Below are 12,590 nucleotides of genomic sequence, written 5' to 3'. Positions count from 1 at the left end.
TCCATGTTGGAAAAATGGCCCCTCACCACCAGGCTGCATCACACTACATTACACAGCACTGCGGCAGACTGCGGGGCAGTTGTTTAGGCTCTTAGATGGCACATCTTCACTAAATTCACATTTTGCTTTACGAGGGCAGGACTGTGTTTAAAAGAGACTGGAAAACAGCGTGGTTCAGTCAGGTCATCGGCGCCAACAGTGACACACACGGGGAAAAAAACAAGCTTGCAGTTTCACTCAGCGTATAGGTGCAGAGCTGCGATATAGACTTTTCCGTACACCAAAGTGTTTTCTGCCAGCTGAAAATCCAGAGTGTGTTGGAGGCAAAGCGTTTTTGTTTTTTTAGCTTTGGCACTTTTGTTGCTATGAGGCGGAATAAGTAGCATGTGCCTGACTCCAGTTGAGTCCAGCTTGATTGGCAGACCAACAATGAAGAAAATATTCCTTTAAGCATCATTTTTTTCCATCAACATTGTGATTTTGGAGATTTCATTTGGTATGGGCTCGAATACTCAGGGAGCTGCTGTACTGTAGCTAATAACACCAGGAGAAGTAAGATGTGACAGGTGGTTAGCGTAATGTTTGTTCATTGTTTTAGAGGAGTTTAAAAGTACACAGCTCTGATGGTATGATTACCCCCTGCAGTATTCTCCTAAACGATACAGACAAACGCCCACATCAGCGCTGGTTCAGGAGTAGAAGCCGTTGAAATTGGGTCAACGAAAAGTTCTTCTACCAAAGAAAATAATTAAAGATAAATAAAATAAAGACAAAAACTAAAAATTCAATCACACTCCACTTTTAAATGTGTTAACCACCTGATTTGAAAACTTTTATTTTAAAAGTACATTGAATGAGTTAAACGTTCTGACTTCCTCCTCACATCTATTACACTGGTTCTGTCATGGGCTGTTTCTTTTCTTCCAGCATTTTGAGTTTCATGCCTTTTTGAATTATGACGTTCTTGTTTGTATACTTTAGGCTTCAGTCAGTTCTGTTGATATTGAGTTCTGTTTCCCTATTTAGTTCTTGTCTGTTTAGGTTCCTCCCATGTCTGTTTTCCCCACTATGTTAGTTATAGTGTCGTGTCTTCAGTGTGCAAGTGTGTAATGTCCCCGGTGTTAGTCTCCCTCGCCCCCTTGTGTGTTTCAGTATGTCTTTGTCCTCTTTGTGTCTGTGTTTCTGTGCATGTGTCTCTTCCCAGTTTATGTCTCCATGTTTTCTGTTTTATTTTTAAAGTCTTGTGTTCCGTGTTCAGTGTGTTTAGTTTTGCTTCCCATGTGGCGTCATGTTAATTTGCATCAGCTGTGTTCCCTGTGTGTTTCCACTTCCTAATATATGTTGTGCGTATTTATGTGGTCTGCTGTCATTCATTCTTTGTCAGGTTGTCTTTTATGCATCCAGTTTAAACATTTTTAGGCACTTAGTTTAATGAATAGTCCTTCTTTCAGTTCACAATATTCAGGTCATTTTAATTCTTAATTCTTTTAAACTGGGCAAGTGTAGCAAAATCAATGTCCAATGTGCAAAACGACAATAGGAAAATGACCCTACTTCCTGTTTCATCTTTGACCTCAATAATCCTTTTAAAACTAATAATTAAGACCATTCAATCTCATTTAAAGTAGTATGATGTTAACTTTGTAAGTTAGCTTGAAACAGGTGTTAAAGCAGGACATGATTTATTGCAGCCATTCCCAGAATTTAAAATGCTATCATCTAATTTGAAATCTAAAAATCTTTTACATTGCATCAACACCTCTAATTGCGCAACAGAGAGTTTTAAAGTTTGTGCTTTCACTCTAACCGATGAACCATCGAGGCCAGATTAACCCTTATTTAAACGTTAATATGATAGTTTAATGAATTAAGAAGCTAATTTGCTGATATCCTGCAGCTAAAATAAATGGCTCTTCCAAACTGTTCTAACTAATTTATTTGTAAAAGAAATGTTCTTATTACACCTTGTCCCAATCCTAATGCAAGTTCTGGTCTGAGGCCAGTGCTTTTTGATAAACCAGTAATCAGGAGTGTTTATTGCACACTTAATAGGTAGTTTAAGGAAGTACGTACAGAAATGTGGTGATTTAAATACTGTCCCTATACTGGTTTATTCTCCCCTACAATGACTGAGCAGATTTCTTGTTGGATGAATGGATTAAAGTAAAGCCAAGTTGATTTCAGTGGAAAAATGTTCTTATCCTAGAGAGTCGACTAATCAATAATCGCTTTGTAAGAAATGCAAGTAAGCAAAAGTGACAATGAAATATAATGAAAACTTTGTCATCAACAGAAAGTATCAAAAATCAATCTGTACTTTTAGTTCAATTAAAACATTTAAAGGAAAAACTTCAGTTTCTCTGTAACAGAGGGTTTGTAAAGTGCTGTAGTGTTATTTTTGGAGTACAGGATCTGAATACTCGTCTGCTGGAGTTCCTAAATAAACCTGCTGAAACCTAAACCGACTGTCAGCGAGCTGCTGTGAATTATTCCCGGAAATATAAGACTTCAACAAAGAAAGCTATTACATGTTTGAAGTGAAAAGTGAGCACAATTGCTGAGGATACTTTACAGGCAATAACTATAAGAAACCACAGGGAGTGACATGACCGTGAACTTTGCAATGATCCATTATTATACATGCCAGCTGCAACTCAAAGACACTGGAAAGCGATTATCAGAATCCCTTTATTCTCTATGGTTATAAAACAGGGAAAATGTTTCTTAATAAGCCACCCATTATCTCTGAGCACCATAACGCAGACGTTAAAACATTTTTTTCTGAAGCAGACTAAGCTCTCAAGGTCAACTTTTAGTCAACTCATTTATATGCCATTTAGGTTGTGCTTCATGAATCCTATCTATCATGTGTTCTTTCATCACAAGATGTTGGGTGATTACGCTGAATGTCATCCAAACCGTGTCGTCTGAATCGCAGCAAATCTCTGAAAATGCTCAGCAGCAGGGGAGAGGAAAAGGAAAAAACACGCACACACACAACTTGGCAAGAGTAGAGAACGCACCCTGTTGAATCTTTATTAGCTTTAACAGGAAATCGCTCTCAACATATAAGGCTGTCTTTGTGGAACGCTGCTGGAGCTCTCAAATTCTCGCTGCCGCAACAAATCCCGCGTGCATCTCTGCTCTGTTGTCGGACGTGATTGTTAAATGTTAAAATTTGCAACATCCATAAAACCAGATTAGGAGTAGAGAAATCCTTATTTGAAAATGGATGCGGAGACTTCGAACCATAGCTTAACTTACACTTGTAATTAACTTGCTTGAAACCCTTTGTTATCGTCTCTTCTCTCGGTCCCTGGGGTAAGCCTCGGAGGACGGCTTTCTCACTCCATCCCAACAAACAAATTTGAAGAAAGAAGAAAGGAGGAAAAGGGTGTGCTTCTTTTTTAGCATCTTTCTATGAGCACTGTTTACCATCACCAGACAGCTGATGCGATTCAGATTGATTCAAATGAGATTTTCCACACTTTCTGACGATGCGTTCTGGCACTTTACTTTGGTAGTCGTCTCACAACTCTCAGCCTGGTGGTGAGGCTAATCTCACTCAGGTTGAAGCTCAAATGTCTCGGTGGGACTCCTGCAAGGGCGGGGGAGGAGGGTTCGCTCTCTGTCTATGGTTAAAAGACGGACCTTGATTAATATTCTCGAGGCAAAAGCCACGGAGACATGGAGAGTGGCAGAAAAGGAGGGCGGGGTGCAGAACAGGACTCCCCAGTGTTCCTGTCAAGTTTGGTGTCTGACTGCACGGATTCTGGCCACCACACTGCTGCCGCCGCCGCCTTACTGCGAATACTCGGCAGCCCTATGTCTGGATCTTTGAAGATAATGTGTGCTATTAATAAACAAACAGAAGCAATTACTGGGAGGGAGAGGAGAGGGTTTGGATTAGGTCAGGACGAGCGCCGGCCTCACTTTAGTCTAAACTGATGAGCTGCTGCACTCCAAAGACAGTTGAGATACCAATCCCTTCTCGCTGACCCCTGCACCCCCACAGCCTGCAGCCACAGAGCCAGATAAGACACCTGTGTGTGTCTGTGTGTGTGTGTGGTCATTTTTTATATTACAGTAGATCCCAGAGAGAGCGAAGGCCCTGTGTTTCGTACCATGACTTTTACTATATATCTTCTCACATAGCATTGCTGCATAAGTTATTTATCTCAATTTACGTGTGCCTTTCATTTCTTGGGGTGGAGGTTATTGTTTTATTTACTGATATGTGAAGAAAATATGTCAAAATTTGGCTCATTCTTTTTTTTTTTAAGTTAATAATTGATCCATTACTTTTTTTTATGATTTTTTATCTTTAAATGATAAAAAACACCCCAAAACAAAACAGAAAACAGAGTCTGTTACAGGTTAGGTTAGGTCAGAGGTCGGCAACCCTGTTGGCACGCGAAGGGTTAACTGATGGCACGACCATAGCTGGACTGGCCATCGGTCATACCGGGCATTTGCTTGATGGGCCGATGATTTTTATTTTTGTAACGGTATAAACAATGAAAGGTGGTGGATTGGCCAGATGCTGGCTGATGTGTAAAAATAACTTAGTTGTTTGGTGGTGGCTATGGCGGAGCTTCCACAGATTCAGTAAAATTAACAAGTGGTGGAGGCCAGCAGGTGGATGAGGGAGAGGGGAGGCAGGACGAGGAGAGCCCCGAGGCAGCCGCCGGTCTGAGTGTCAGGTGAACTGAACTTCAGGTAAGAAGTTATGACCTGCAGTCTATCTGGGTCAGATATAAACCAAGTTTAGGTGTAGTTTATTTTCGTTGTGCTGACTTTTCACAGTCAGTTACAATAACTCATACTGCGTGAGCTAGCATGACGGAGTTTCTATACAGCTGGGTGGGTGCTATGATGTTACTGATAGTGAACTTTTTATTCATAAGGTTAGTAGAGTTGCCAGCCGTCCCGTAAAAAGACAGAATCGTCTCGTATTCAGAGAAAATATTATGCGTTTCGTGTTGAGCTGAGAAGGGACGCACGCAGTTTGTCCGTACTTCAGCTAGAATGGAAAAAGAAACAAAGGTGGATTTATTCTGTCGTTACGCTGCACAGCTGCCTCTTCTTCTCTCATTCTCTCCCCCTCCCTCTCCTGTTGCTACTTTAATCATGAAACTCATCAATGATCAGCTGATCGGCTTTTCTCTCTTGTTTGTTTATCGCCCACTTTGCGCCAGAAAGAGGAAACCGGCGGATGTTGCACTAAACAACAGCAGCACATTTAAGCTTGATCAGCTGTTGTTAGAATTTATTTAATATTAATTTCTAGTGTCAGCTGAGGTTTGCTGGAGCCACAGCTGTAATGCTGCTGGTCAGGATGTCAGTTTGTATACCTGGTGAGAGGGAAACATGAAGATGAAACCAGGAGATGTCCTTACTGAATCATCAGAGCTGAACAGGTGATGGAGAAACAGGTTTACCTTTTAGGTGACATGAATGAGTTGAAGGGAAGTTATGAACTGTTTATGAACTGTATTTGGCTCTACATATCTGTGTGAGCAGATTTTCTCTCACATGAGTCCTCAGGTAGCCCTCTGAATGCTGGACACTTGGAGACCTGTGTTTCTGAATGGGAGACCAGAGATCCCATTAACATGTGTATCTCTGTATTAACAGATATGCCATATTGGCCCAGTTTATTTTGCTTATCATTGTTGTGAGGAGACCATAAATAGCATTTGTATTTTCTGTTGTACAGTTCATTTGCTGTTCTTGTTATGGATAAAAAGTGTCTTTTTTTGTTTCAAAATAGCTGATAACTATTCACTGATAGCTGCCTACATCTGCAAACAAATATAATTCTATAAAGTGGTTCTATATATTGTGTAACTGTTCATATAGAGCGTTATTAAATCTTTTGCTAATGCAATCATATGGCACACTGACTTCTGAGGAAATTTTAAATGGCACTCGCCATCAGAAAGGTTGCCGACCCCTGGGTTAGGTTGTCTTACCCTGCTCTCAGACTGTATAATGGAAATTCAGAATTTTCCACCTTTAAATAAAAAAGGTTAACAAAGTTTAAATTGAATTGTTACACAAAGGTTGTTTAACGATCTTGTGTGTGTGTTTGGAATGATAACGGATGAAAAGGTTAGCTGTACAGACACTGTCCTGTGTGCAGAAAAAAGCTAACCAAAAGCCTTTCAGCCTTCATCTTATCTATTGTGAGGTCTTTCTAGGGTACCAATGAACAAAAGGTCTCAGTGATAAACTGGTCAGCTTCCCTGGTGTTTCAAAATCTCCTGTCTGACTGAAAAAACACCAGCTAGCTACCTAGCTAGCTGGCCAGCTAGCTACTGACATTAAATTTACATCACATCTGTGGTCAAAAGCAATGTTCCCTCTAATTTTTCATGTGTCTGAGCGAACACACAAACTCCCTGAGCGGTCCCTTGGACCACTGTGCGCAACAGCAGACGTGTGCACTGTGGTCACGCCAGCATCGAATCCATCCAAGTTACATGGTTTATTAAAATAATAAAATTACAGCATTTATGTTAGACTACTTTTAATTAACTGCTTTAGCCCACTTACAGTGAAAATTTAAATAAATCTTGTTCGTGACCTGTGTAGTATGTTAACACTACTGGAAGTAAAAATAACTCGAACTCCAATTTTGAAAACACAACTTTCTTTTGTTTTTTTTTCTTTTATAAAGCTCTGACCTGTATTATGAGTCTGAGTCTGTGGTCTGGGAGAGTCCTGTAACTCTCTGTCTGCAAAATACAGTATATAAAGACCAATGTTGGGCAATTAATTATATAGTTACTTCTTCAAAAAAGTTACTGAGTTTTGCAAACAACAAACAGTTTTTTGCAGCTGCTTACCTAAAAATGCAGCCGAGGCGTTTTTTAAATAAACATTTCAAACTATTTACAGAACAATCAGCTGTTCTGCATCAAATTTGATGCCACACAAATTATTTGTGCCACTCCAAAAAATAATTTCTGTCCACTATGAGATAAAGGAGAACAACAGCCTGATACCTGCAGGCCTGACAACAGGAGATGTGTCACTGCTGTAACACCTGTAACATTTAGCAGTCGCCTCATTGTTCTGACACACACAACAAAACTATTGACTACACTACACACTAACTACACAAGATTTGCGCTAAACGTCGCAAATCTCTCACATCTCAAAACACACCGTCACTCCTATAACTTCCTCCCGTTTCTTAACAACTAAATGCCATGTTTTGATTGGTCGACATGGTACATTTTTCGACCAATGGCAAAGGGTGGGGGGTGTTTTGGTTTCATGTTTGCTCACAGGCGGAGAGTGCTTTCGAGCGTTTTTTTCTTATAAAACGCTGTTTTTACCGTTTCTCCCCGCAGTAAATATAAACAACGACAGTATTGAGGAAGAAAAACAAACACTGCATATATTTTTTATCACAAATCTGGTTTTACGTGGCCTATCAACACAATTTAAGAACTGGTATGAAGTCCACACTTTTTCCGTCAATTGTTCCGTCTGTCCTGCTCACATCTCCAATGGTTGTCCACATTGTCATTAACGTGGCTTCACTCCACATCAGCCACGCCGCTTTGCTAGCTAAAACACCGGTGTTGGCACATAAGGACGCTGTCATAGCCTGTCAACGACGTTGATTAGCTGCGCATATGCGTGAATGTGAATCACGTGATTGGCTGGACTATGGGATAAAGTGGCATCGTTCTAATCCCACACTGGAGCAGCCAGTCACTTACTGACTAACACTGCAAAACAGAATTGTTAACGTATTTACTTTAATTTCAATTCAGGTTAGATTTTTTTTTGTGCGCAATGCAGATTTTTTCTGCGCAGAGACCGTGCCAGCAGTACGCACGAACGCAGCTTAGAGGGAACATTGGTCACAAGCCACAGGTGGTAGTTGTTGTGCTGCTGCTGAGTTTTGACGGGTTTTAACGACTTCTCCTCCTGTGTGGAGGATGTGGAGGTTTAGTCTGAGTGGAGACACCTACTGTTCAAGAGAATACTAACCTTGTAAGAATAATGCTAACAAGGTTAGCATAAATGAAATGGGGCCTTAACAGCAACAGCTAAAGCTAGCATATCCCAACAACAATTTTCAGTAACAGACAATGACACACAAGCTAACAGCAGAAATGCACACCATCAGATAACAGCTAGGAACGTTCAAGACAAAGGTCTTTGGTGCGATTAACCTTACATTTATGTAACGCAGTTATAGTTTCTCTTATAAACAGGGGTGCACATAAGTGGTCCGCAGGTGCGCATCTGCTGTTAAAATAAAAGACATGCGCCAGATATGAAGTTGCAACGTGCGTTTGCGTACATATAAAAGGCAGTGTTTTTGTCCGCTAGAGTGGGATTTTCACGGCATATTCTGCACCACATCTCTGTGCGTTCATCATTTGTTTGAAGCCAGCTCACCTCCTGCAACCACTTTTCCGAGAACACGCGCTTCTTTTGCGGTTCGGACTTCTTCTGACATTTCTTTGGAGGTGGAGGAACACCAAAGTAATTGCTTAAAGGAGCTTGCTTCTTCGACATCTTTAAGTTCTAAACAAATGTCTGTCCTCCTCCAGAGAATCTTATGTACGCAAACGCGCGTTGCAACTTCTAATTAGTGATGTGCGGATCGATCCTGAAATATCGATTCCTCCGATACCAATCATTTATGTTCTAGAATCGATTCTCACATTAAAATATCGATATTTTAGTAATTTAGAGTAAATTTGTAGTTTATCATTAACAGGAACACAGTGGAAAGAAACTATAACATTCGGATTGCCTACATTCAAAGGAACTACTTCCTCTTCCGCCTTTCATAGTCATGTGCGAAATACGGCTGTATAAATGTCTCGCAGCCCCTTGGCGTGCGCACTCACAACAATGGCTGAGCGTAATTGTGCGGATGTATTTTACCTCCACAAACAGCTGAGCCGTGGTTTGCAATAAATGTGGCAAAAAAAGTGAGGTGTTGTGGCCATACTTGCCAACCTTGAGACCTCAGAATTAGGGAGACATTCAAAAGGGCTGTTTGGGCGGATAAATATATTTTACAGGGTTTATTTATCGGATAAAATACGTTAAATGTCACCGTTATTATTGGCCGGCCCGGAAACAGCGGGGGTGTCCAAATTCAGAGGCTGCTTCCACCTGAGGACCGGCCTTCGCGGTCTAAAGAAAGCCGGGTAGTACGTCACGAGCTCCCTCGGTGGAGTGAAACTCTGCCGTCTGCTCCTTGCTGTCTAAAATATAACCGGACACTGACGTAAACTCTTCTGTTTAATCAGTTTTCTGTTTGACGTTTATTCAGCTGTGTGAAAACCCCGGAGGAACCCTCCCGAGGGAATAATAAAGTTTAATTTAATTTAATCTAATCTAATAACTTTAATCTCAGCCAAACCGATTTACTCACGAACAAATAAAACACTGAAAAAGCCAAACAAGAACATTTTTAAGTTATCAAAGTGACTTGTACATCATGTTTAACCCGAGTGGTGAAAGACCGCGGGGGTTTGAAGACGATGTGTCGGTCGGCTCAGATATTTGAAGTTTACACAGCTACATTCTCACCTGAAAATATGTTAAAAGTTTTTTTGCGACCCAGAAAGAGAAATAAGAGTGATATTAAAACTAAGTCGCTGCCGTCATTGTTGGAAACTGGAATTGGCTGGGCCGCGCTATGAATTCTGCGATATGGTTTTTCAACTTTGTTGTCCGGGTGGAAAATCTGGAGAAAGGTGGGATTCTCCCGGAAAAATCGGGAGGGTTGGCATGTATGGTTGTGGCAACATCACTAACCTTGTCAAACACCTCAGAGTAAATCATATCACAAAATATGACGAGCGTATGTTGAGGCGAACTGAAGAGGAGGAGAGGGACAGGTGCTGCTAGGGTGAGAGTCTCTCACAGAGTCCTTTAGTGCTGCAGGCAGGCAAGGTGTTCAAATAGCACACAACTTTAGTTTTTTTATTTCTATATGATGAACTCTGCATTATTAAGTGATAAGAAGAAGGTATTCTGATGTCCTGTAATCATTATGACGCTATAATTTGAGATACAATAAATAAAATCCGTTTTGTACAAAGTATCGGTATCGGATCAGTATCGTCGATACCACCCTGAATATTACTTGGTATCGGATCGGAAAGGAAATCAGTGGTATCGCACATCACTACTTCTAATGTGGTGAGCATCTTTTATTTTGACAGCGAATGCGCACCTGCGAACCACTTTTGTGCACCCCTGCTTATAAAAAACAGATTTAGAAACCTGACAGCTTACTTCGTATAAACTTAATGCGAGATCATCCTGGCGTGGATGTGTGCCATGCAACTCTATAGAATTATTATAAGTGATGTGGAGTGCGTGTGGAATATGCTGAAGCAGAAATAACACACGTCTGTGTGTGGGAGGCCCCGATCGACTACAACAAACAGCACTCCTGTAAGACAAAGATGTAGTCATGTAAATGTCTAGAAATGGAACTCATTGTTTCACACTTTAGGAGAAAAGCAGATTGAAGCCTCCTCCTACTTACTGTTCCTTCACTGAGTCACTCCGTCAGGTTTCAGATTAAGGTGATCTAGTTAAAATTCCCACTGTGACATCTGGAACTCCTGTCAAAGCTCCATGAGCACTGAAAGTCCAGTATGCAGTGAGGATGACTGACACTCACTACCATGTCTCATTCTCCTCAGAGATTCTAAGCAGTCAATAATTCATCAGGAAGGTATACTCTCATGTAAGGGTGCAAGGTACAGCATGGAGTGGAAACTTTCTCCCTCTTCCCACCCTCAGTTTGTCATTTCTTTCTCAACCTACAGACAGTCCCTTCCCCATCTCTTCCTTGTTCTCCCTCCTTCACTCACTCACCCCCCACCTTACTGTCTCAATTTATATTGCACCACTTCAATAATTCAAAGTGATATATAAAAGTCAATGAAATTTGCCATACCTCGGGTCATTACGATGCCTGCCAGGGATTTGTGCCGAGCGTGCACAGGACTGCAGCCGCCCACCAGCGACCGGTACTTCTCCCTCACCAAGTGGAATATTGAATCAGCAAAGTCCTGAAAAACACAATCGCTCCCTTAATTTCTACTGGACACAATCTGTGGAGACCGACTACCCGGGTTTAAATTTGCTGCACTTGGTTAACCTGTTCAGGTAAACAGAGTGAGGTTTAGGGAGATTATCCTAAAAGCCAACTTACCTGTTTAGCTATGAGTGCATAGAGATCATCGAAATGCTCGAGGCATCGGTATAAAAAAAAGATTTCCAACAGTAGCACACAGCAACTTGATTATTATTGAAAGGTTTCAGCTGGAAAGCTCTACACACAGTATTATTAAATCAATGATACCTGATAGCCATGAGTGTTTTAGATCTTAGATGATGCATTTAATCTGTATATCCTCGTCTGGTTGTTAAAGAGACACAACATGCACATTTTGTTAAGCTCTTCCCTACTTAACCTTCCCGCTTACATGATCTGACAAAGCAGTGTTGCAATTGTGATGCAAATGTAAAGTTTTCATTGAGCAGCCATTAACTTTAACAGCAGAAGAGTTGGCTATATGCTGTCATGTACTCATTATCGTTTCTGCCAGCATATCCCAAAATAAAAGCCACTTGTCCCAGACCCCATTGTTTCCTGTCTGACTTCACTGGAGTGCACGATCGTGCTGGACACCATTTTTCAGTTCTCATTTCCTCCACCATCTGCCATTTGGAGCGCCTCTAAAAACTTGCTGTTTTTGCTTCTCGGTCTGACCGACATTACTCATGCTGATTTACTGGAGATAAAATGCAAAGTATGAAATAAAACTGTGCTCTCTATGTACATTTACCCCTCCACCTCCGACTCAACACTTCTCACCAGACATCCACTAAATCCACACTGTTCACCAGATGTTTGCCGAGACATGGGCACGGTTTTCGCACCCTTTGGAATTTTTAATGCTCTTTACTCGAGTAGTAATTAAGGGCTTAGTCTCCAAGCAGTCTCCACGCCAACTGTAGAGCGCAAACGGATCACTGGAAGATGGCAACAGAGTGGCAGTGGAGTGGGCCTTTTGGACAGATTGAAGCCCGCAGTGGCTAAAAGGACATCAACAGATGCCACAGTAACAGACGTACAGAGTGAGAGAGGAGCAGAGAGATTAAGGGCAAACAGAAAAAAAGGCGAGGAGAGCAAATGAATGAGCATATTGCACATTATAGCCCTCGTCAAGGCTGTGAAATACTCTCACAGTAGGAACTGGCGGTGGAGGTGCTCACAGCTTGTGTTGCGGTGGGTGGCGTGTGGGTGTGTATGTATGGACACGGGCATATTGGTGCTTTGACACCGGTGTCAGCCCGAAGCTTTTTCGGCGAGTAGAACAGGAAGGAGCAGTGAAAAGTCATCACGGTCAATAACTTAGCACAGAGGTTCTCAGCTAACGGTTGGGTGACAGGTCAAAACTGAGGCGAGTCTCCTTATTTTTAACAACAGGCAACGAAGACAAGAAAAGACACATTTCCTCTACCACTATTTACTTGATGCTTGGCTAACACTTCACTGTTATTGCTGCCAGTTTTCGGTTTTA

The 12,590-nt window shown here is 41.4% G+C and overlaps 1 protein-coding gene across 1 annotated transcript in view; it reads right to left on the bottom strand.

Moving 5' to 3' along the window:
- Positions 1–12,590, bottom strand: part of adarb2 (adenosine deaminase RNA specific B2 (inactive)) — a 223,908-nt gene that overhangs the window by 40,014 nt on the left and 171,304 nt on the right. Inside the window, exon 5 of the mRNA XM_026179160.1 lies at positions 10,958–11,072. Within this exon, the coding sequence (XP_026034945.1) occupies positions 10,958–11,072 (115 nt within the window). The remainder of the gene's footprint in view (positions 1–10,957; positions 11,073–12,590) is intronic.

This window comes from Astatotilapia calliptera, chromosome 9, assembly GCF_900246225.1.
Source record: "Astatotilapia calliptera chromosome 9, fAstCal1.2, whole genome shotgun sequence".
Classification (NCBI taxonomy): Eukaryota; Metazoa; Chordata; class Actinopteri; order Cichliformes; family Cichlidae; genus Astatotilapia; species Astatotilapia calliptera.
This window is presented reverse-complemented; position numbering and strand designations above follow the sequence as displayed.